The following is a 21,372-nucleotide window of genomic DNA, read 5'->3' on the forward strand; positions in this document are numbered from 1 at the left end:
TCGTTTTAAAATTTCAGTGTTTGCAGGAATCCTAGCAGCCATTTTTCTTGTTTGATGCTATATTTAAATAAGTGATAATGCATATTAAGCAAAAATATGAACCACCCAGAATGGGTAGTTTTTTAAGTATCATCTTGCAATGTTGATTAACTTGTTTTTCCTTGTGATGCCCTCAGTCTGTAGACATGTATCTAGAAAAAGTAGAAATATTGTGTGACCATATCACAGCCACAAAGTTGAGATTTCTATCAGACTGAAATTAGTTCAGTGGAAGTACTCTTTGTTTCTTAATTTGCCTTTGTGATTTTGTTAACTTGGTTACCAAGTTCTTAATAACTGAGGAACATAGAAGAAAGATTAATCTCTATTTTCAAATGACAAAAATGTAATTGTCCTACTATTTTTTTTTAAGTGAGGCAGTTGGGATTAAGTGACTTGCCCAGGGTCACACAGCTAGTAAGTGTTAAGTGTCTGAGGCCGGATTTGAACTCAGGTACTCCTGACTCTAGGGCCGGTACTCTATCTACTGTGCCACCTAGCTGCCCCTGTCCTACTATTCTTTATGGAATTTATCCCAAAGGAGTATAACGTTAATCCAGCTGAGGTATTGTCTGTCTTTTTAGTCTACCTTTGGAGAATGGAAGCATACTAATGTACCAAATGTAATAAAACAATAAACTGAGCTTCCCACCCCAGCCACTTACACTTACTCAGCTCTATGACCTCATCTGTAAAATGGGATAATAGTTATATTACCTACTAGTTGTGAGGAAAAAACTATGCAAACCTTAAAGCTCAGCATGTGTGAGTTGTTACATCTTAACAAGACACACATTCCTTTTCTAATTCTTTTTTTTTTTTTTGGTGAGGCAATTGGGGTTAAGTGACTTGCCCAGGGTCACACCGATAGCGTTAAGTGTCTGAGGCCAGATTTGAACTCAGGTCCTCCTGAATCCAGGGCCGGTGTTCTATCCACTGTGCCACCTCGGGCCCCCCCCCCCCCCCCCCCCGCAACTGTCAGTTTTTTGAATGACATCTTTGCCTTCCGACTTTGGCTAAGACTTTCTCATGAATGATTAAATTTTTTAAAATTTCTCTTGCCCATTGCACATGTTTCTGTATGTAAAGCAACTTCAATTTTTATTTCAAATTCAAAACAAAGCATTCAAGAAGTGATACTTTAAAAATATTCATGCCCATCCACTATTTGAGAAGTACAAAAATAGGAGTCCATAAGACTTGTTTTGACTTAGGGTGTGTATTTTAGGAAAATACTTTGACTTAGTGAAAAGCCCCATCAGACAGAAAAAACCCTAGCTCTGCTGTTCATGCTCTCCAGCGTGTGTGGGTGTGTCTGTCCTTGGACACATTATTTAACCCCTGAAGGCTTCTGTTTCCTCATCTATTAACTGACCAGACCAGCTCAGGCTTTATGAGTCTAATGCCATTAGGAGCTAAGTCTCTGGTAGTCATTCAGTATACATAGATTGATGAATTGATTCAGCATATGTATCAGTCACTGTAAATCAAGTAGGTTGCTTAACAGATCTCCTTGGTTCTTCTCTCAGCTTTGCCAGTATTTTGTAGATCGTAGAATCTCTTTGCTAAAATGGGGATAAAACTTGTACTTTAAAAGCGAATTGAGGAGGCAGCTAGGTGGCACAGTGGATAAAACACCGGCCCTGGATTCAGGAAGACTTGAGTTCCAATCCGGCCTCAGACACTTGACACTTACTAGCTGGGTGACCCTGGGCAAGTCACTTAACCCTCATTGCCCCACTAAAAAAAAAAGAAAGAAAGAAAAGCAAATTGGGGCAGCTAGGTGGTGCAGTGGATAAAGTACCAGCCCTGGATTCAAGAGGACCTGAGTTCAAATCCAACCTCAGCCACTTAACACTTACTAGCTGTGTGACCCTGGACAAGTCACTTAACCCCAATTGCCTCACCAAAAAAAAAAGTGAATTGAATGTATTGGTTTATTTTGCTTGATTGCATTTGGAGGGGGCTGGTTATCATGCGTGTGACAGGGACCAAAAACAAAAAAATCAAGCATTTCAGCAAGAATAAGAAGCCATCAGACACTCCCTGAATCCGTTTAAAGGCCCATAGGCTATAAGATTAGAGATGTGATTTCAATGCTTCAGGAATTGATGGGTTTCACTGGTTTGGATTGACCGATTGACCTTCCAGTGACACAGGTCACAGTCCTGTTGTGGCTCAATCTGTTGCACTGACCTTCAAGAGTTGTTGTGACTCAAAACTCCACTATCCTGGGGCCAGCTCCATGGATGTGAGCCTTCCAAGGCTGGGCTCTGAGGCCCATCTTCATGCACTAGACATAGCGGCTGTCACTGTCCCCGCTTTTAACCACTGTATCCCACGTTTCCATTTGCTTTTATGAAGCCAAGAAAATTGAGCAGGACTTCCAACTAGCCTTATTTACTTTTATGAATAGAACTCTTATTTTTAAAAAGCAAACTAGCAAGATGCGAGCCTGCCTGGATCTGTCCCCCTCCCAATGGGCTCCTGTTCATTTTAAGTTGAATAATGTGGTGGTTAAGAAAGCCTAGGGGGATTGGGGGAAGGCAGAGGCACATGAGCCGCTCTGGATTGGGGGGTGTTCCCATTAGTATCCCACAATATCCCAAAGCTACTTTCTGCTTTTTTGTTTTTTTCCCCAGGTACCAGTATTAATGTTAACCAAGTGTCAAATGAAGGAGGAAGCATGGAGACAGCCAGCAAAGGGGACATCTGTCAGAATGGACCCACCACCCATTTCCCCGATCCTCCATTGTCTCTTGATCCCACCACCAGACCATTCGGTCCCGATCCATCTCCAGGTGTGGCTGGTTTCCATGACAACCTAAGGAAGTCTCAGGGATCTAGTGCTGAGGGCGTAGTTCTTAGAAAAGAAGCTTTGCAGTCTCTCAAACTCAGTCTTCCTATGCAAGAAACTCATTTGTGTAAGCATCTGTTTACTGTAGTGCCCCTTCTCTCCTCTGCTGCCTAAAGCCTTCACTCTTTTCAAAGACTTCACATGCTACTACCCAAGAAAGCATTTTAACTTTCATTAAGGTACCTTGCTGAGGGGGTGGGGGTGGGCATGGTAAACAATTTCTTTAAAATCCCATTTTTAATTGCTCCCAAGGGAGTCACACTTGCTTATTGCTGACTGTGCGGGGGTTTGTGTTTTTCCACATTAGCCTGATTGTATAGAAGATAAAACTGAATCTCTTTGGGAAAAGAAGCATCATACAACATTTGTGATGTGGGCAGTAGTGCCTTAACTCCCCAGCTGAAGGAACCATGTTTTCTGTTCTGTTCATGAAAACTCTGTGGTCTTTGCCAGTTCACCACAGAATTATTAGGGAATTGTTCTTTGGGCATCTTCTTGTCCGTATGCAGGAAGCATTGACTGGAACTAGTTTAACCCCTAACCTGTCCTAGCTCCAATATAGGCTGACAAAGCTTACAGGTGAATTCTCGGGGATCCTTGGTTCTCAGGGATTGATTAAACCTCCACTAGTGTTACTTTAAGATTTCGGGGATCTGTGATTTGGTTGATATGAACACTCCCTCCACCACCACAAGTCAAAAATCTTGAGCGCCTTGCGCAATGGTCTGTGCATTGCCAGGGCTAGTGATGAGCCTCCCTCCACTTAACAAGGCTGGTCCTTGAATGACAGCCAGGAAAGGTGCCTGTCCCTGGGCCCGTGCTTCTGCTGTCTTCAAGACACATGAACCCACTCATGAAGTGTCTGAACGTGGCACTCAGTATTTCCAGTATCATGCCTTTGTCTTTTCCACCTGTGGGCCCCTCTCAGCTGTTGCACAAACACAAGTGCCGCTGATCTAAGAAGAGGAAAAGTCACAGTTGGGTCGATACAATGAAATGGCAAATGGGCAAAGGTGCATTTCCACCATATCTGCTCCATCTTCTCGAAGCAGCAGCAGCAGCAGCAAGCCCAGTGTCTGTCTGAAGACTCTTGTCTCTGCAGACTGATGCTGGTCGAGAACCACTTCTCCTCCTTGTGGCGTCCTAGGGTTTTTCATGCCAATACATATGCCTAGGCTTCTTCACTGGCTACTAAGACGACAACAGAATTGGTCTTCCAGACCTTCTCTCATACACAGATGCCTCCTTTGGTGTTGTCTGCATCTAGCTCTAAGTGCTCAGTTTGTAGCCCAACTACTTCAGGATTTTGTGCCTCTTGTTGGGCCTCCTTTGTCCAGTCTCTGCACAAAGCTTCTATGAATGTTGATCAGATGCCACATGAGCCATCCTCTAACGTGGCTCGTCATTACAGGGATTTGGATAAACCTTGTTGTCACATAATGTTCCCCCAAATGTTTAAAGCATAAGGTAGCAATGCTTTGCATGTTTCAGCAGTAGCAGTGCAATTATGTGGCTCCACCATGCATTCCTCTTATATTGCCTGCTGGAAGCACAGATGACAGGAGGTCATGACTCCCTTAAGATTCTCCCAGGGTGGGGGCAGCTAGGTGGCGCAGTGGAAAAGGCACTAGCCCTGAATTCAGGAGGACCTGAGTTCAAATCTGACCTCAGACACTTGACAATTACTCTGACAATTACTGGCTGTGTGACCCTGGGCAAGTCACTTAACCCTCATTGCCCCACAAAAAATTTTTAAAAAAAATAAGATTCTCCCAAGGCTCAGAGGATGTCCAAAAGCAGGCCACTAGCAAAAACTGTGGACTTTGAGCTTGATTTTATTATTATTGGTCACCTCATCATCATTGCTATGCTACTGATTGAATACAGTGGTAAATGTGCTCTCTGGGGGGCACCGCAGGCCCTCAGTCGTCCCATGCTTCTGGCTGTCTTTTGAATGATGCCTTGGTTCACTCTGCATTTCCTCACTTGTTCTCAGGTGGTCACCAATGGTGGAGGAGTAACACTACCCTCCCCCGATATCTTGTTCTCAGAATTTTAAGTCCTGACTTTTGTGTTCTCTAGGCTCAAATGAATCTTCACTTCCCTTGGAAAAAGAGGAACAGATCCGACTTCAAGCTCGGAGACGGCTAGAAGAACAGCTCAAACAGTATCGAGTGAAAAGACATCAGGAGAGAGTAAGAATATTGTCACGAATGAGCCTCTCACAGCACAAGCTGATGGAAAGTGTGGTTGTCATGGGCAAGAGCAAAAAGCAACTGAAAACTTAGATAGAGAGATTGAAGGCCCAGGCAGCTGCTTGCTAGAGTTAGAGAATCTCTGCGCCAGAAGGGCCTTGGGAATCATCTGGCGCAGCTCCTAGCTGAGCACGACGCCCTTCGGCCAGGGCCCCGGACCCATCAGCGCAGCCTCAAGGTGTAGCCCTTTGGGCTGCCCGGCAAGCCCCCCTAAACCATGTGTGCTGCCCCTTTCCTGGCTTGTGCTTGTGTGTTGGTTGGCCCTCATTAGAGCACTTTCATCTCTGTTACCTTTCATCTTGTTGATGTCCTGTCCTCTGAGCCTTCTATTGTCTTTTGAGATCCCAGCTCTTTCCTCTCATCCCAGCTTCAAGTCATCTGCAGATTTGATAAAGTAGGTGTCAAGTCATTGGTAAAGCTTGGAATAATACAGGCCCAAGTTGGCGCTGCCTCCCTAATGACTCCCCTTTGGGTGCTGGTCACTTATCCATCGCCATGATCTCCCTTTGGCCCCGAGGCTGTCCTGGAAAGACGTGCCTGACACTTGACTGATATTTAGGTGCCACCTGCTGACTCTCAGGGAGTCCCTCCTCCCTTCCTCTTACTGATGTGTCCTTCATCTGGGAATCCCACAGGCTCAGTGGCCTGTCCAGGTTCTGCAGGCCCCACCCTCTGACCTTTCTGGAGGATTTTTCTCTGGTTCCGAGATTCCCTTCTCAAGGCAGCTGATGGCCCCTTACATTTGCCAGTTGTAGGGGATTTGGTTTGTTTGGATTTTTTTTTCAGTATCCTGGAAAGTTCATTCTGGATTACAGCCAGAACTCCCAGGGCTTGACCATGTACCACATCTGCTCTTTTACCAGCTGAGCAGCTCTGCTTTTCCTCCATCTTGTTGTCCTCATTGTCCACCCCAGGCAGCCTGGCTGGCCCGCCATCGGCTTCCTCCTTGTCCATTTGGTTGTCATTCTCCTCAGGCTGCATTCTTGGCTCGTTCTGGCCCTTGGTTCTCTGTCCCCCACTATCCTTGTCCAGCACCCATTGGGCTGGCTAGGGGCAGGGGGTGTGAACTGTTTTCAGCTACAGTAGCTCCTGACGGGAAGTCTCCTGAGGTTTGAGGCAGTGATGGGCTGTGTTCTGTACTGGGGGAAGGAGGACCTCTCCCCTCACCCCTCTCACACTTGTAGGTAAAATCACAGATTCTGTTAGTACTGCTACATTGGGAAGAAGCTCACAAGCTATGGCTTTTAAACTTAAACATGCTGTTTGTTTGTATCTTTTTCTTTCAGTCTAATCAGCCTGCATCCAAAACCCGGCCAACCAGCACCCTGGACCCTGAGCTCATGTTAAACCCAGAAATCTTACCAAGGGCCAGCCCAGTAGCGATGACAAAAGAATATTCCTTCCTGCGGACCAGTGTCCCTCGGGGCCCTAAAGTAGGCAGTTTAGGACTTCCAGCACAGCCAAAGGAGAAAAAAAGTTCCAAATCGAGCAAAATCCGTTCTCTGGCAGATTATAGAACTGAGGATTCAGACTCGGGAATTTCTAGTGGAAACTTTCTGGCTCCTGACTCCACCAGGGGCACCCTTCATCAGAACAGAAGCAGTCTGACATCAGTGGTATCTGAAATCAGCCTGACCCCTGAAACAGATGAGCGCCTGGAGAATTCTTCAGTGGCGGGAGACAGTGTCTCCGAACTAGATGGGAGCGAAGGGGGCCTGAAGCTGGACGGCAATGACAGCGATAGCTCGTCCTACAGCAGTGTCTCTGGCAGAGGTGCATACGGAGTGGCGGGCACAGTGGGCAAGCAGGCAGCTTCCTACCTTGTCAATGGCCAGGAGATCAGTTCCGACGCCATGGGGCAGTTTCCTTCCCTTAGAGATGTCCTCCAGGCCGCTGCAGCCGAGCACCACAGCCCAGAACCGGATGTGAACGGGGACGTGCACAGTCGGAGAGACAGCATCTCCAGCAGGTAAGGCCTCATGGAGGGCCCACCCCATGCACGAGCCTTGTCCTCCGTGGAGGCTCTGTCTAGTTGTGCAAGCGTGGGCCAGGCACCAGGGGGACAAAGACAAAGTCTCTCCACCATCCCAGGGCAGCTGCTGTTGAACTTCTCAGCAGTTCCCCAGCAGACTCTCTCACTGCTTCGGGTCTTCAGAAGAGTTGCAAATGAGTGTTTTCCTAGAAAGATCATAGGATCTCAATCTTAAAAGGAGAGTTGGAGATGACCTGGTCCAGTCTCCAGTTTTTACAAAGCAGGAAACGGCTGCAGCAGGGTGTGTGAGCTGGGCAGATTGTAAGCAGGGTAGGATTTGAACTCAGGTCCTTTGATTCCCCAATCATCATTGCCTCTCACCACTGCACTGCCTGTCATTGGTGTGTTCTAAAGTGTTGGCTTTCCCCTTGTCTTTGCTGCTGCTTAACCTCGCAGTGGTCCTTTTTGGCTCAGCGCCTTATGCTGGCTCTGCACTGCCCTTGGAATCAAATCCAGAGTTCCTAGCTGGATGTTCAAGGCCTTAGAGCTTAGCCTTCGGAGCTCCATTTCACATGGTCCCTAGGAATGGTTTTTCTGTCTTCAGCTTGGCAACTTGCCATTTCCCAAATAAACCTTAGTCTGTATTTTAAAAATGTTTAAGCCTGTCTTCTGTTAGACTGTAATCTCCTGGAGGGCAAGGCAAGAATTCTCTAAATTCTCAGTATTTCTCCTAACACCAATAGTAGCTCACATTCATGTAGTCAGACTTGCAGGCCTAGGGAGAAGAATTTAGGGTGTATGAAGAGCTTTCCCCGCAGGAACCTGTGGAGCTAAGGATCATGGTATTATTTCCATTTTACAGATTTAAAAAGTAAGGCCTTAAGGGTCAAAGCTAAGATTGAAACTGGCACAGCGTGTGCGCGTGTGTGTGTGTGTGTGTGTGTGTGTGTGTGTGTGTGTGTGTGTGTGTGTCACGTGCTTTGTGAAGGTTTCTAGGATTAGGATGGTGGGGTATAGACTCTCCACGGCCTGGAACAGGCCAAAGTGACTTGTCCAGCTCCTTCGTGTTAAAGGTGAGGAACCCCAGACTCAGAGAGTGCGGTGACAGCTTGCCCCAGGTCACACAATGGGCCAGTCACAGAGCTGGGCCTCAGACCCAGCCCGGGCACAGCTCTCTTCTCTCCTGTGCACCCCCTCCTCCCCTTCCCCCCAACCCCCCGGCTGCCTGGCATTGGACAGGATCTGGGGAGTCTCCTCTCAGAATCCCTTCTTTAAACATGGACGTGTTTACACAACTTAAGCAATGGCAACATTGGGGTTACTCCTACAGGTGTTTTATTCTCTCCACTAGGATATGAAAGGAGGATCCAAGCGGAGGGAAAACCACCTCTTGCATTGACATAGGGCCTCCTTTCTCTGACCTCCAGACTCTTCCCCATGTCATAGAAGGTTTGATAGAGGTTATTTCCAGAAGTCATTGTTATGTCTCCTCTCGCCTGTTTTGTTTACACTAGAGCCTGGTGCAGAGAGAGATTATCATGTTCTGCAGCATGTCAGTTAAATCTATCTTCTTGAAATACACACGCACCTTTCCGTGCTGTCCCATTTCTGCAGGGGTGACCTGCCCATTGAGGGGTCAGAGGCTGTGTGCCGGGGCTGCTCTCGGGCAGAGGCGGGCAGCGCCCCACTGGTGTGCACCCAGTGTATGATGGGTGCCTCCCAGCCCCTCTGCCTCCAGGATGTCTTCTCTCTGCCGCCGCCGCAGCAGCCACCCCCACCCTAGCAAGGCCCTCCTCACCAACCACCTAGACTGTTGTGGTGGCCTTCAAGCAGATCTTCCAGCCCTCAAACCACTGTTCCCCCTCTGCCCGAAAACCTTTACTGGCTGCCTCTTGTCTGCTGTTCAGAGTCTCCTACCCCTGCTTTAAGGCCCAGCCACTCAAGTGCACCTCCTCTAGGAAGTCCTCCTAGGCTGCAGGTCCCAGGGGACTCGTATCATTTTTCCCTGGGTCTCACTTTTTGCACTTTGCTGTTGTCCTATTCTTGATGTTGGCCTCTTGTTCTCACGTGGAACTCCAGGAGGCCAAGGACCAGCAAGTTCTATAAACTGTGTCTGTAGCCCCCGAGCTGTGCACACAGTAGGTGCTTGGCAAACATACAGTGAGCTTGTCATTAAAGAATACTGATCTTCCTCTGAAAGCGTGTCTTACCTTTCAGCATATCCATGGAGAGCTCTATTGCTGGAACTCATGATGAAATGCTGCAGATTCTTAAAGAGAAAATGAGACTTGAAGGGCAGCTGGAGGCCTTGTCCTTAGAGGCTAGTCAGGTAACCGAGCCTTGTTTGGTCTTCCTGATGTTACAGCTCCGATTCAGCCAGAGCTTCCTGGGAGAGTCATTTGTCTCACAGGGTTACCCCCACCCTTTTCTTCTGCTAGTCTGTGCCCAGAGCTGAGGGGGGCTAACAGATAGGAGCCTGGGGCTGTGTTGGCACCATCTGCTGCCCTCAGGTGCCTTCTCTTGGAGCCCTCAGGGAGCATCCCATCCTTCAGACATTAAGCACCTGCCAGTGGGACCTGGAGATGCAAAGACACCCCCTGCACCCCACTCCCCCCCTGCAAAAAATAACCCAACATCTCCAACCCCAGGGAGTTAAGGCTTCTTGTGAGGATGCAGGAAGGACTGATTAATGTTGGGGAGTGAGACCTTAGAGACAGTTGGTACCTGCCAAGTATGGAGGGGGAGGAATGGCAGGAGTGCTGTCATTTGGGGTTGTATAGGGGAAAATGTGAGTGCGGTGCCGCTTTGATCCAGTGAGGAGTGGTAGTTGGATGGGCTGTAGCTGCCGCCATGGACTTCCCCTCACTTGGAGGCAGGTCTTGAAGGGGGCTCTTGTTTGACCATGGATTGGACAAGATAGCCTGCAAGGCCTTCCTTCCTTCCTTCCATCTCTGGGCTTCTGTGGTCTCATTGCATTGTTTACCCCCATTCTCCCGATTGGGAAACCAAGGCCCAGAAAAGGCCAGTCATTTGCTGAGGGTAAACATCAAAAGGCCTGTTCAGGAGTCTCCTGCTGTGTGATTCAGAGGCCACAGCCCACGCCTGTCTCTCAGACGTGCCATCCATAATTCCTAGGCACTTTGGGCAGCGTGTCCCTTCACAACACCATTCACCTGGTTCACACCATGTCTATTGAGGGATGGCTCTTGATTTAGGTGTCTGCTCATGAGAAGCAATCCTTATTTCTGAGAAGGTCATTTTTACTGTTTGGGAAATGTTGCAGGCCCTTAAAGAGAAGACTGAGCTACAAGCCCAGCTCGCAGCCTTAGACACCAAGCTCCAGGCCCAGGTGGAACAGAGCCGAAGCAGCCAGCAGAAACAGGACTCGCTGAGTTCTGAAGTAGACACCTTGAAGCAGTCTTGCTGGGATCTGGAGCGGGCAATGACTGACCTGCAAAATACCCTCGAGGCAAAAAATGCCAGCCTGGCATCCTCCAACAACGACCTGCAAGTGGCTGAGGAACAATACCAGAGACTCATGGGAAAAGTGGAGGACATGCAGAAAAGCATCCTTAGCAAAGACAACACAGGTAGCTTTTAGTATCTGAAGGATTTTGTGGTCACTGAGTTATTGGGGATCTATGAAGCACCTACTGTGGGTCAGGCACTGAGGCTGCAAAGCCACACATAGAGCACACAGCACTTAAGAGTTTGAGGCAGGGGGCAGCTAGGTGGTGCAGTGGATAGAGCACCAGCCCTGGATTCAGGAGTACCTGAGTTCAAATCCAGCCTCAGACACTTAACAATTACTAGCTGTGTGAACTAGGGAAGTCACTTAACCCCAACTGCTTCGCCAAAAAAAAAAAAAAGGAAGAAGAGTTTGAGGCAGGATTAGAACCTGGATCTTCCTAATCTCCCCACCCAGCAGCAATCTATCCACTGTGATATGAAGCTGCCTCTAATGCCTTTCATTTATGGTAGGCAAGCCTGTGTAGATCCCTGCTCAGCCAGTTGGTACATGGCATTACTTTGCTAATGTGTTACCTGATTTCCCTCTTTGGGGACTCTTAAGATATGAGGGAGACGTTCAAACGGAGCTACAGTATAGCATGTGGCCCTCATGCAGAGGACCGGGAGTACACACAAGGCCACTTGTTGGTTCTCCTGGATTTCCCAAGCCTAGGCATGCAAGGGAGCCATGGCCATTGGTGATAGCAAGCACAGACAGAGGATCAATGGGACATTATTGGCCTGTTCAGATAGATGCTATGGTGTCCATATATGTGTGTGTTCTTCTGTTGGGAAAGAAGACTTGTTATTAGAACTCTTCCTTTTGTTTTTTCTTTTTTTAAAATCAAAGTATTTTATTATTTTCCAGTTACATGTAAAGTTAGTTTTCAACATTTGTTTTTATAAGATTTTGAGCTCCAAATTTTTCTCCCTCCCTCCCTTATCTCCTCCCCAAGACGGCAAGCAATCTGATATAGGTTATATATGTATAATCACATTAAACATATTTCTGCATCAGTCATGTTGTGAAAGAAGAATCAGAACACAAGGGAAAAACCTCAAAAAAGACCAAAGAAAGTAGAAACAGTATGATTCAATCTGCATTCAGATTTCATCAGGAATCCTTTGGAATTGTCTTGGATCATTGTATTGCTGAGAAGAGCTAAGTCTATCACAGCTGATAATCAGACAGTAATGCTGTTACTGTGTACAGTGTTCTCCTGGTTCCGATCACTTTACTCAGCATCAGTCCATTTAAGTTTTTCCAGATTTTCCTGAAATCTGCCTGATCATCATTTCTTATAGCACAGTAGTATTCCATTACATTCATATACCACAACTTGTTTAGCCATTCTCCGGTTGGTGAGCATCCCCTCAATTTCCAGTTCTTGGCCACCACAAAGAGAGCTGCTAGAAATATTTTTGTACATATGGGTCCTTTTCCCTTTTTATGATCTCTGGGATAAAGACCTAGCAGTGGTATTGCTGAGTCAAAGGGTATACACAGCCCCATAGTCCTTTGGGCATGGTTCCAAATTGCTCTCTAGAATGCCTGGATCAGTTCACAACTCCACCAACAATGCATTAGAACTCCTACCTTGTCAAGTAGGAAAACTGGCATTGACCTTGGCATGCATGGGCTTTGTTTTCAGTGCATGACCTTCGACAGCAGATGACGGCCTTACAGAACCAACTACAGCAGGTTCAGCTAGAGCGCAGCACGCTGACAAGCAGGCTGCAGGCCTCCCAGACCGAGATCACATCACTGCAGAAGGTCCGGCAGTGGTACCAGCAGCAGCTGGCCCTGGCCCAGGAGGCCCGGGTCAGGCTGCAAAGCGAGATGGCCCACATCCAGGTAGGCCGCCCACTGGTCAGCATTCATGGTTCTGAATCATTTTACCTAAGTACCTTAGTGCCCACTCACAACCATATATCTTCAAGTTAATATCACACAGGGTAAGAATTAGCAGATTTGCGAATGGTTCTCAGATTCATACTTTTTCCCAAAGTAGGTTGTGTTTTTATTAGCCTTACTTAGATCCATTAGTAAAACACAGAATTTACATTTTCCAATACTATTTGAATTTTCTGCCAGGGAATGACCTAAACTGTAATTCCTGCCTTTCTTTACTGTTACTCCCCAGCTGTGGTTTGTGTCTTTTAGACAGTTGGTCCTTTTATTCCCATACAAAATGTAGTTTGGGGTCTTGAAGGCTTGGTTGTCTGCTCAGCTGCATTGTAAGCTTGGTAAGCAGAGTCCTTTTGTGGGTCATAGCCCTCAGCTAGTAAGAACTATAACAGTCCTGCTCTCTAGAATTCCGATGCTTTTGTGCAGTTCATTCATTTCCATCCGCAGCTGGGACCAGAACAGTCATTTTTAGACTGGAATCCACAGGCCTTGGGGCAGGACCATAGAGTTAGAGGTTTTCAGTATTGAAAAAGGTGCCAGACCTCATGATCCACGTCTGGAATCTCTGCTGTTGGGGAGGCCAAGGCCGGGGCATTGCTTGAGTTTGGGGGCTCTGAGCAGCAGTCAGGCATCTCTACTAAATGTGGCCCCACTTAGGGAACTCCTGGGAGCAGGGGAACCTGCTGGACTGCCTATGAGGTACAGACCGACCCAGGTCAGGAATGGGTCCCTGCCCTTCCTTCCAGAGACTCAGTCTTAAAATAAGTTGAGAGAGACCGTAGAGGTTATCGTTATTCCAGTTTCCCACACATTTATCAGCTGCCTCTGCTTGAACACTTCAGGTGAACTCACTCACTACCAGGAGGCAGTATGGCTTGGGAGGTGGGAGGACCTCAGTTCAAATCCTTCCTATGAAATGACCCAGGGCAGGTGACTTTACCTCTCAGAGCTGGGGACAGTAGGAGCATCTGCCTCATGGTTGTTGGGAGCTTCAGATGAGGTGACAGGGCCGAGTGTGCCTTGGAAACGCTGGAGTGTTGTTTATATGGGTGTTTGTGTGCCCAGATATTTGTATTTTTGTCGGTTGTTATTATTTAACAAAGAAGTCCAGCTCATTTCTTGGTAGCTCAGTTAGTAACTTCTTCCACATATTGAGCTGGAACCAAACGTCCTGTGCCTTCTACTTATTAGTCTCAGGTCCACCTTTTGGAGTCTTTTTTATATTAACAGGCCTTGAAATATGTGAAGGCGGCAATCATGTCCCCTCCCAGGGCTCCCCTTTTTCCCAGGATGATCATCCTCAGTTCTTCTGTCCTTCCTTCTGGCAGACTTGCCTGACCCTTAACCACCCTGATTGCCTTCCTCTGTGAGCACTCCAGTTTAGATAGGGTGTTGCCCCTACAGCTGGACACAGTGCCACTAATGGGGGACACTGGGACTGGTACCGCTCATGTCTGGAGGTCCTGAAGCTTTCAGCACATTAGAGGTTTGGGTGGCCCCGTTATGTTTCTGGTGGAATTGTCGAGCGACAAGAACGACAAGATTGTTTTTTATAGGATCTACAGTTAAGCCCAAGTCTGTCCCATTCTCTCCCTGGTTTTCTTTGTATTAAACATAAAACGTTACATTTATCCTTGTCTAATTTCATGCGGTTGTTTTGGTCTCTAAAACAGAAGGTACTAACCTGCATGGGGAGAGGGACTTCCCCATCCTGATGAAATCACAAGTCCACTTCCTATTAATAGCTTTATTCTAATCTAATTTTTTAAAATATGAGTTCTTTCAGTAAACATAATACTGCTCCCTCTTAGCTTTGTATCACCTACAGAGTTTTCTAAACCTGCCACTTGACTTTGAATCATGAGTAAAATGTGAGATAGAACAGGGTCCTGGGGCGAGCCCCTGCAATCTCCCTCCAGATTTCCATCCATCCATCTCAAGAACACTAATGACAGTGTTGATTGGCCTAGATAAAGCCCTTTACAGCATACGGAGCACTTGTTAGACATTCTCATTCAATCCTGAAACCACCCTGGAAGGAAGAGAGGGTGAGCTCCATTTTACAGGTCCCAAAGATTAAGTGAATGTCACACGGCTAATAATTGGCAACACCAGGATTCAAACCCAGGGCCTCTGACTCCCCAGCTCCAGAAAGTGCTCACTCTTCCATGTCACAGTCACCTCCAGATCAGCCCTCTGTGGCAAAGTTTATACTCCCACCCATCGGAAGCAGAAAGTCTGGATGAAGATCCAGTATGTTCTTCCAAAGCAAGCAAAGTCACTACCACGGTCCCGAGCCCAAGTCCCACTGTCTTGGATTAGTAAGAGCTCATTATGGCTTCATAAGAACGATGGGTGAAAATGGTTAAACACAAGTATTTGAAGTTAGTTTGATTAACCCCAGAGGAGGTTGGCTCTTCCACTCTTTGAACCCAATAACTTTTGAATTTCAGACTCTCTCTTATGTCTCCCAAGGTCGGGCAGATGACCCAGGCAGGCATGCTCGAGCACCTTAAACTTGAGAATGTGTCATTGTCCCATCAACTGACAGAGACTCAGCAGAGATCCATCAAGGAAAAGGAACGGATTGCTGTCCAGTTACAAAACATAGAGGTAAGAATCTGGCACGTTTGGGGTTTCCATTACTGTCTAGTTGCAGAATCAAGGAAGAAAGCCATGGCAGGGTGGAGATGCATGCCCGATATGGTTAGCTTCCCCTAGGAACCCCTTCATTTTGGGAAGTCACATCCATGCTTTTATGCAAATCAAGGGTTCTCAACCGAGGAGCCGTGAACTTGGTTTTGTTTCTCTGTTTAGCATTTTGATAACTGTATTTCAATGTAACTGGTTTCCTTTATAATCCTATATATTTTATATATCTGAAAAGGCATCTGCCAGCTTCCCCGGAGGGATCTTGGACACAGGAAGGGTTAAGAACAACTTGCTCTGAATACCTCCAGGGCCTCATTTAATTTTCAGTGTATAGTGGCCAATGCCTTGTAGATCTTCCTACACTCTCACAGCTACTACTTCCCCGCCTCCAACACTACCTGATCATTATGTATGGCCTAATTTACTCAGTCCCTATTGGTCCTTCCCATACCTGCCTTGATTCCCCACATTTGCACTCCCCTTAGCACATCTGTTCTATTATGTCTTTCTTGGATTATAACCAAGAACTACATACATCTTATTAAGAGTATGGATATGGGGCAGCTAGGTGGCGCAGTGGATAGAGCACTGGCCTTGGAGTCAGGAGTACCTGAGTTCAAATCCGGCCTCAGACACTTAACACTTACTAGCTGTGTGACCCTGGGCAAGTCACTTAACCCCAATTGCCTCACTTGAAAAAAAATAAAGTATGGATACAATTGTGGTTTTGTGTCTCTCAGCTTCCATAGGTTTCTTCCCTTCCCCCCCTCCAGTTCATGCCTTCATCCCCTCTCCCCCAGACAATGGGAATAACCTGTAACAGGGTAACAGGGTTTCTGCCTTTCGATGCTCATGTTCTGATCATCCTTTACACCACTTCCCATGCTGGCCTCCACTGCACCGGCCAGGGACAACCACCATTGGAAGCTCCCTAACATGTTCCTCACACACACTAGGGCATCGTGGGGAGAGCTCAAGTTTCTCCATGCATAAAAGGGCCAGTCAGCTGACCAAGAAATGAGAACTCCTCCACCCACCCCAGACTCTGAGCAAATTAGTTCTAATTAGTTTCTTATCTGTCTCACTAACCTGTAAACTCCTTCAGAGCAGACTCGTTGATTTGCCTTAAAGGCCTTGTACATAGTAGGTGCTTAATAACTATTTGGTGATTTGAATTGAATTGAACAACACCTGTCCTGATGATCACCAACATTTTATTGGGCTTTTGGGGCACAAAAACACATCAGGTTGACTCTTCAGGAAGTTTGTATTTCTTCCTATGTTCCTTTCCTGGGTTGTCAGAGATGTCAGGATCATTTGCATCTTGTATCCTTCAGAGTCCATTCCCACCTTTTCTGTTTTTCTGGCTTTGGATATCTCATAGAAATTCATCATTATCAGTGTGGAATTTCACTACTTGGAATGATGTTAACTGTCAGATGTCATTTCCAGATCATCTATGAAAATATATAAGATTAATTCCGATGCCAGTTCCTGAGGGAGAATACTTTAAGCACCTCTCCATCCAGGAAATCATTCCTGTGCTCATCTTTGTTTCTGCCTCTTCACGTTCTTTTTGTCCATGGCAAAGCATACCCCTTAAGCAGGTGTTTCAGTTGTGGGTTGGTGATTATTTTGTTGCTAGTGTTTGGTGTTTTTTTTTAAACAGCCTCTGGTGTGGAAATTGTCAATCATTCAACAAGTATTTATAGAGCTTCCATTGAGATTCCAGTGTTGTCCAGAGGGAGATATACAGGGAAAATCCTTGGTCCTAACCGATAAATTATGTTCTTTGGTACCCTTTTAGCCATGCGCCCAAAAGAATTCATTCAAGGAGATTAAGAAGAGTTGATTTCCCTATTAAGAAATCACATTGGGGTGGCTAGGTGGCGCAGTAGTTAAAGCACCGGCCCTGAATTCAGGAGGACCTGAGTTCAAATCCGGCCTCAGACACTTGACACTTACTAGCTCTGTGACCCTGGGCAAGTCACTTAACCCCCACTGCCTCATCAAAAAAGAAAAAGAAATCACATTGACTTGTGCTCACACACAAATTTGCTTATGGACCCAATCCCCCACCATTTTCTATTGATTTGACTTGCCATTTCTAAAAATGAATGACTCCTCTGCCCCCAATCTGCAGTTCCCAGGACCTTTGCTTGAGCTCATCCTGTGAGTGCCCCCTCCCTTTGGCACAGTGACTTATTTGTCCCCAGTTTTATGATCTTACCTTGAGGTGCCTGTGGAACTCTTGAGTGTATGATCTTTGGTCCCAGTGACACATCCCAGGGAAGTCTGGTGAGGTTTTATTTTGGAGGAAAATGTCTATGATCGTGTAAATTAGAGCAGGGTTTCTTAAACTTTTTTCACTCATGACCCCTTTTCACCCAAGAAATTTTTATAAGACCCTGGGTCTATAAGTATATCAAATAGGTCTACATAACTTTTTTTTTTTTTTGGTGAGGCAGTTGAGGTTAAGTGACTTGCCCAGGGTCACACAGCTAGTAAGTGTTAACTGTTTGAGCCCAGATCCGAACTCAGGTCCTCCTGAATCCAGGGCTGGTGCTCTATCCACTGCGCCACCTAGCTGCCCCCTACATAACTTTTTACTGTTGCCAAATTTTTCACCACTCCCACAACTCCATATGGGGTCACAACCCACAGTTTCAAAAGCTTTGAGTTAGAGTGTGTCCATCTTGTTTTCATTGCCCTCTCATTATTCTGTTTTGAAAGGCAAAATGACCTCCTCTCTTCCCCCTCCCCCCCTTGCTACTATGCTTGCAGGTCCCCATGTTTGCTCACCTTCAGAAAGGCCATTTCCCTAAATCTGGGCCTGTTGAGGAGTGGAGGGGCCACATTGTCTTGTGCATAACCCTCTCATGGCTTTGGTGTGTAGGCAGACATGCTGGACCAGGAAGCAGCATTTATTCAGATCCAGGAAGCCAAGTCCCTGGTGGAAGAAGACCTTCAGAGGAAGCTGGAGGAGTTTGAAGATGAGAAGGAGCATTTACAAAAAATGGCTGATTCTGCTGCGTCCTTGGAGCAGCAGCTCCAGCAGGTGAGCCCAGAAGCTCTATAGCAACACGTGCTTCTGTTCACTGGGGTGGTTTTTATTCTGATTTAGAGATAAAACTGCAGGGCCGACTGCTGCCTGTCGTAATGTACGCCTGTGCGTAGAGGGGCGCACACACTGGGGAGAGGGCCAGAAGACCCAGGTTCAGATCCTGCCTCCAGCACGGGATTGGGACTATGGACAAATCATCTAACCTCTGAGGGCTCCAGAAAATTCCATAGATGAGTTACCAGTGAGCTGGATGGAGCTTGTAGCCATACAGACCCCTCAGCTGATAAGACCACAGGCCTAGTCCAGAGAACCAGGACTTAGGCAGGTGGCGAGTACGCAGATGTGACATGAAAGCCAGTGCTCCAGTATTTCTCTGGGCTGGTTGCTCTGTTTGTGTCAAACGTGAAGAGTGGTCCACAGCGAGATGGTGTTGATTTCCCACAGGTAAAGCTGACTTTGCATCAGCGGGACCTGCAGCTAGACGCCCTGCAGCAGGAACACCTGGACCTCATGAAGCAGCTCACCCTGAGCCAGGAGACTCTGCACACCCGAGAGCAGGCCTTCCACGAGCTGCAGGCCCGCCACGAGGAGCTGCAGGCCCGGCTGGAGGAGCTCCAGGGAGATGCAGCCGCCAAAGACGACACGCTCCAGTTTCTGCAGAACGAGAAGATCGTCCTGGAGGTGGCGCTGCAGGCGGCCCGGGCGGGTAAGGAGGAGCTTGACCGCAGCACCCAGCAGCTGGAGGAGGGCGCGGATGCCACCTCGGAGCTCGTGGAGCAGCTGAGACAGGAGATAGCCGTCAAGTGCAGCCAGGTAAGGAAACGGGGCGTTCATTGGGCTGCACGTGCTGGAGTGAGAAGAGGGGCTCACTCGGGAAAGTGAATTTTTTTTTAAGTTTTTATACAAGTTTTCCATGAGGAATAAAAAGCATTAGAGCTCCGAGGGGCAGAGACCGGCTTGAGAGGAAGAGGCAGAATCCAGGGAGCCCTGACCCTGAGGCAGGGACCTGTCTTCAGGCCACCTCGGAGGCCACACGGCCTCTGGCGAGTGATCCAGCCACTGGCAGCTGTTCCTTTTTAGGCACAGTAGCTTTCCTTCTACTCCTGCTATTACCGTATGCATATTCTTCTAGGTATAGCTGTGTATAGGGTTAGAGAGGCATGTAGTTAGGTTGTTGTACTACTTGCCTTTTGAGAGAATGATCGTGTGCACCAGCAGTTTGAGATGCTTCACAAAATGTGCCGTGGCCTCGTGGAAGGACCACCATCCCTGAAATAAAGACCTAGGTTTCATGTCTAACTTGGACTAACACTTTGCAACATAGATTCCTTCACTCCTCGGAGCCTCCACTTTGTTATCTGAAAACAGTCAATCAGTAAACATTTATTAAGTGACCACTATGTGCAAGTCACTGTGCTGAGCACCAGGGATACAAAAAGAAGCAAAAGACTATGCCTGCCCTTAAGGAGCTTACAGTGTAGTGAGGGAGACCACAGCCCTGTACAGGATAAAGAGGAAATCATTAACAGAGGAAAGGCCCTGGGAGTAAAAGGGGCTCGGGGAGGTTTCCTGTAGAAGCCCAGATTTTAGTTGGACTTAAAGAAAGACAGGGAGGTTAGTCGGTGGAATGGAGGAGGAAGAGTGTTCTGGGCATGGGGGTCAGGCAGAGAAGTGCCCAGAGCCAAGAGAGGGAGTGTCCTGTTCACAGTCAGTGTCACTGGATCAGAGTGTGTCAGGGAGGAGAAGGCCACGTTAGGAGGGCTTTGAATGCCAAACAGAGCATTTTGTATTTGGTCCTGGAAGCAATACAGAGCTTCTGAAGTTTAGTGAGAGGGATGGAGGGGAGGGGTGACATGATTGCACCTGAATGTTAGGAAGAATCCCTTTAGGCTGAATAGGGGATGGATTGGTGGTAGAATGGTCCAAGGTTGGTTTTAATGTATTTTGTTCATGTCATAGCTATGGCCAAACTAACTGGGGGCCACAGTTCATCTGATTCGTGTCTTAAATGTCACTGGCATAAGTTCAGAGAACAAAAGAGGAAAGCGTGTACTTGGTGTTTTGACAGAGAATGGCTGATTTCCTAAATCTTTGACTGCAAATTATTCCCTGGGTCCTTTTGTACCTGCTGGAATTTTAGGAGCCTGACGATTAAAGATATAAGCCACTGGTTCAAGACATTGTCCTCCCCCTTATTAATGATAAATGTGTCGATCTCACTGATGCTTAGTTTTGACTTGATGATTGTCCCTCAGTTCTATCTCAAGCATCAGAGCATCTCTGTGAAACATCTCTAGGTCAGGATGCTGGAAAGTTTTCAGTCTGCCCTCAGCATCAGTGTTCAGCACCATCAGCTTGTGCCTGGGAAGGGGACTCAGTGATCAAGATACAAAGACAAAGCTAAGGTCCACTCTACTTGTGGGTTTGAAGTGACTATGTATACAGGTAGCCATGAGGTCATTTGAGGGGAGAGAGAGCATGTGTGGGCGCGGGGATGGCTTCCTGTAAGTAGGACTGGACCCTCAGATTGAGCCTTGAGGGCCAATAGGGAATCTAAGGGACAGAGGGAGAAGCGGGGGATACATTCCAGGCATGGGGGTTAGCCATGTAGAGGCATGGAAATGGAAGGTTCAATTTGAGCAGCCAGATAGTAGAAAGCAAAAGTAAATGAAAGCAGGATGATACGAAATTAACCTGGAGCAGGAAGTGAGAAGGAAACCAGATAATTTAAATGCCAGGTTGTAGAATGTATTTGTTTTTATCCTGGGCACATGCAAATAATGCACCTCTTCAAAGATGTTTGAGCAAGAGAATGACACAACTATCCCTGTGTCTTAGAAATATTCATTTGGCCACTATCCCTAGGCCTTGATAGAGTGACTCCACTATTAGTTGTGTGCCCCAGGAAGTCAGAGACAGAGAAGTCACATATATGAGCAGAATATCCACAGAAGCCCTTTCTGTGGCAGCCACAAACACTGGAAACAAAGTGGATGCCCATCAGTTGGGCAATGACTGAACAAGATGCAGCATGTTAATGGGATGGAATGTTATTTGTGCTCTTAAGAATATGAAACAGTCAAAGAAATATAAAAAGACTCATATGAACTGATG

The 21,372-nt window shown here is 47.0% G+C and overlaps 1 protein-coding gene across 2 annotated transcripts in view; it reads left to right on the forward strand.

The window, feature by feature from the left end:
• The window catches only part of GOLGA3 (golgin A3), a 43,465-nt gene that overhangs the window by 5,483 nt on the left and 16,610 nt on the right, over positions 1-21,372 (forward strand). The window contains exons 3-11 of one of the 2 annotated variants that reach the window (XM_043965547.1): positions 2,682-2,963; positions 4,979-5,091; positions 6,438-7,120; positions 9,341-9,452; positions 10,407-10,713; positions 12,286-12,488; positions 15,018-15,155; positions 18,091-18,252; positions 18,703-19,071. In XM_043965547.1, the coding sequence (XP_043821482.1) occupies positions 2,682-2,963; positions 4,979-5,091; positions 6,438-7,120; positions 9,341-9,452; positions 10,407-10,713; positions 12,286-12,488; positions 15,018-15,155; positions 18,091-18,252; positions 18,703-19,071 (2,369 nt within the window). The remainder of the gene's footprint in view (positions 1-2,681; positions 2,964-4,978; positions 5,092-6,437; positions 7,121-9,340; positions 9,453-10,406; positions 10,714-12,285; positions 12,489-15,017; positions 15,156-18,090; positions 18,253-18,702; positions 19,072-21,372) is intronic. The other variant, XM_043965553.1, reaches the window with a different exon arrangement.

Source organism: Dromiciops gliroides, chromosome 1 (genome assembly GCF_019393635.1).
Source record: "Dromiciops gliroides isolate mDroGli1 chromosome 1, mDroGli1.pri, whole genome shotgun sequence".
Classification (NCBI taxonomy): domain Eukaryota; kingdom Metazoa; phylum Chordata; class Mammalia; order Microbiotheria; family Microbiotheriidae; genus Dromiciops; species Dromiciops gliroides.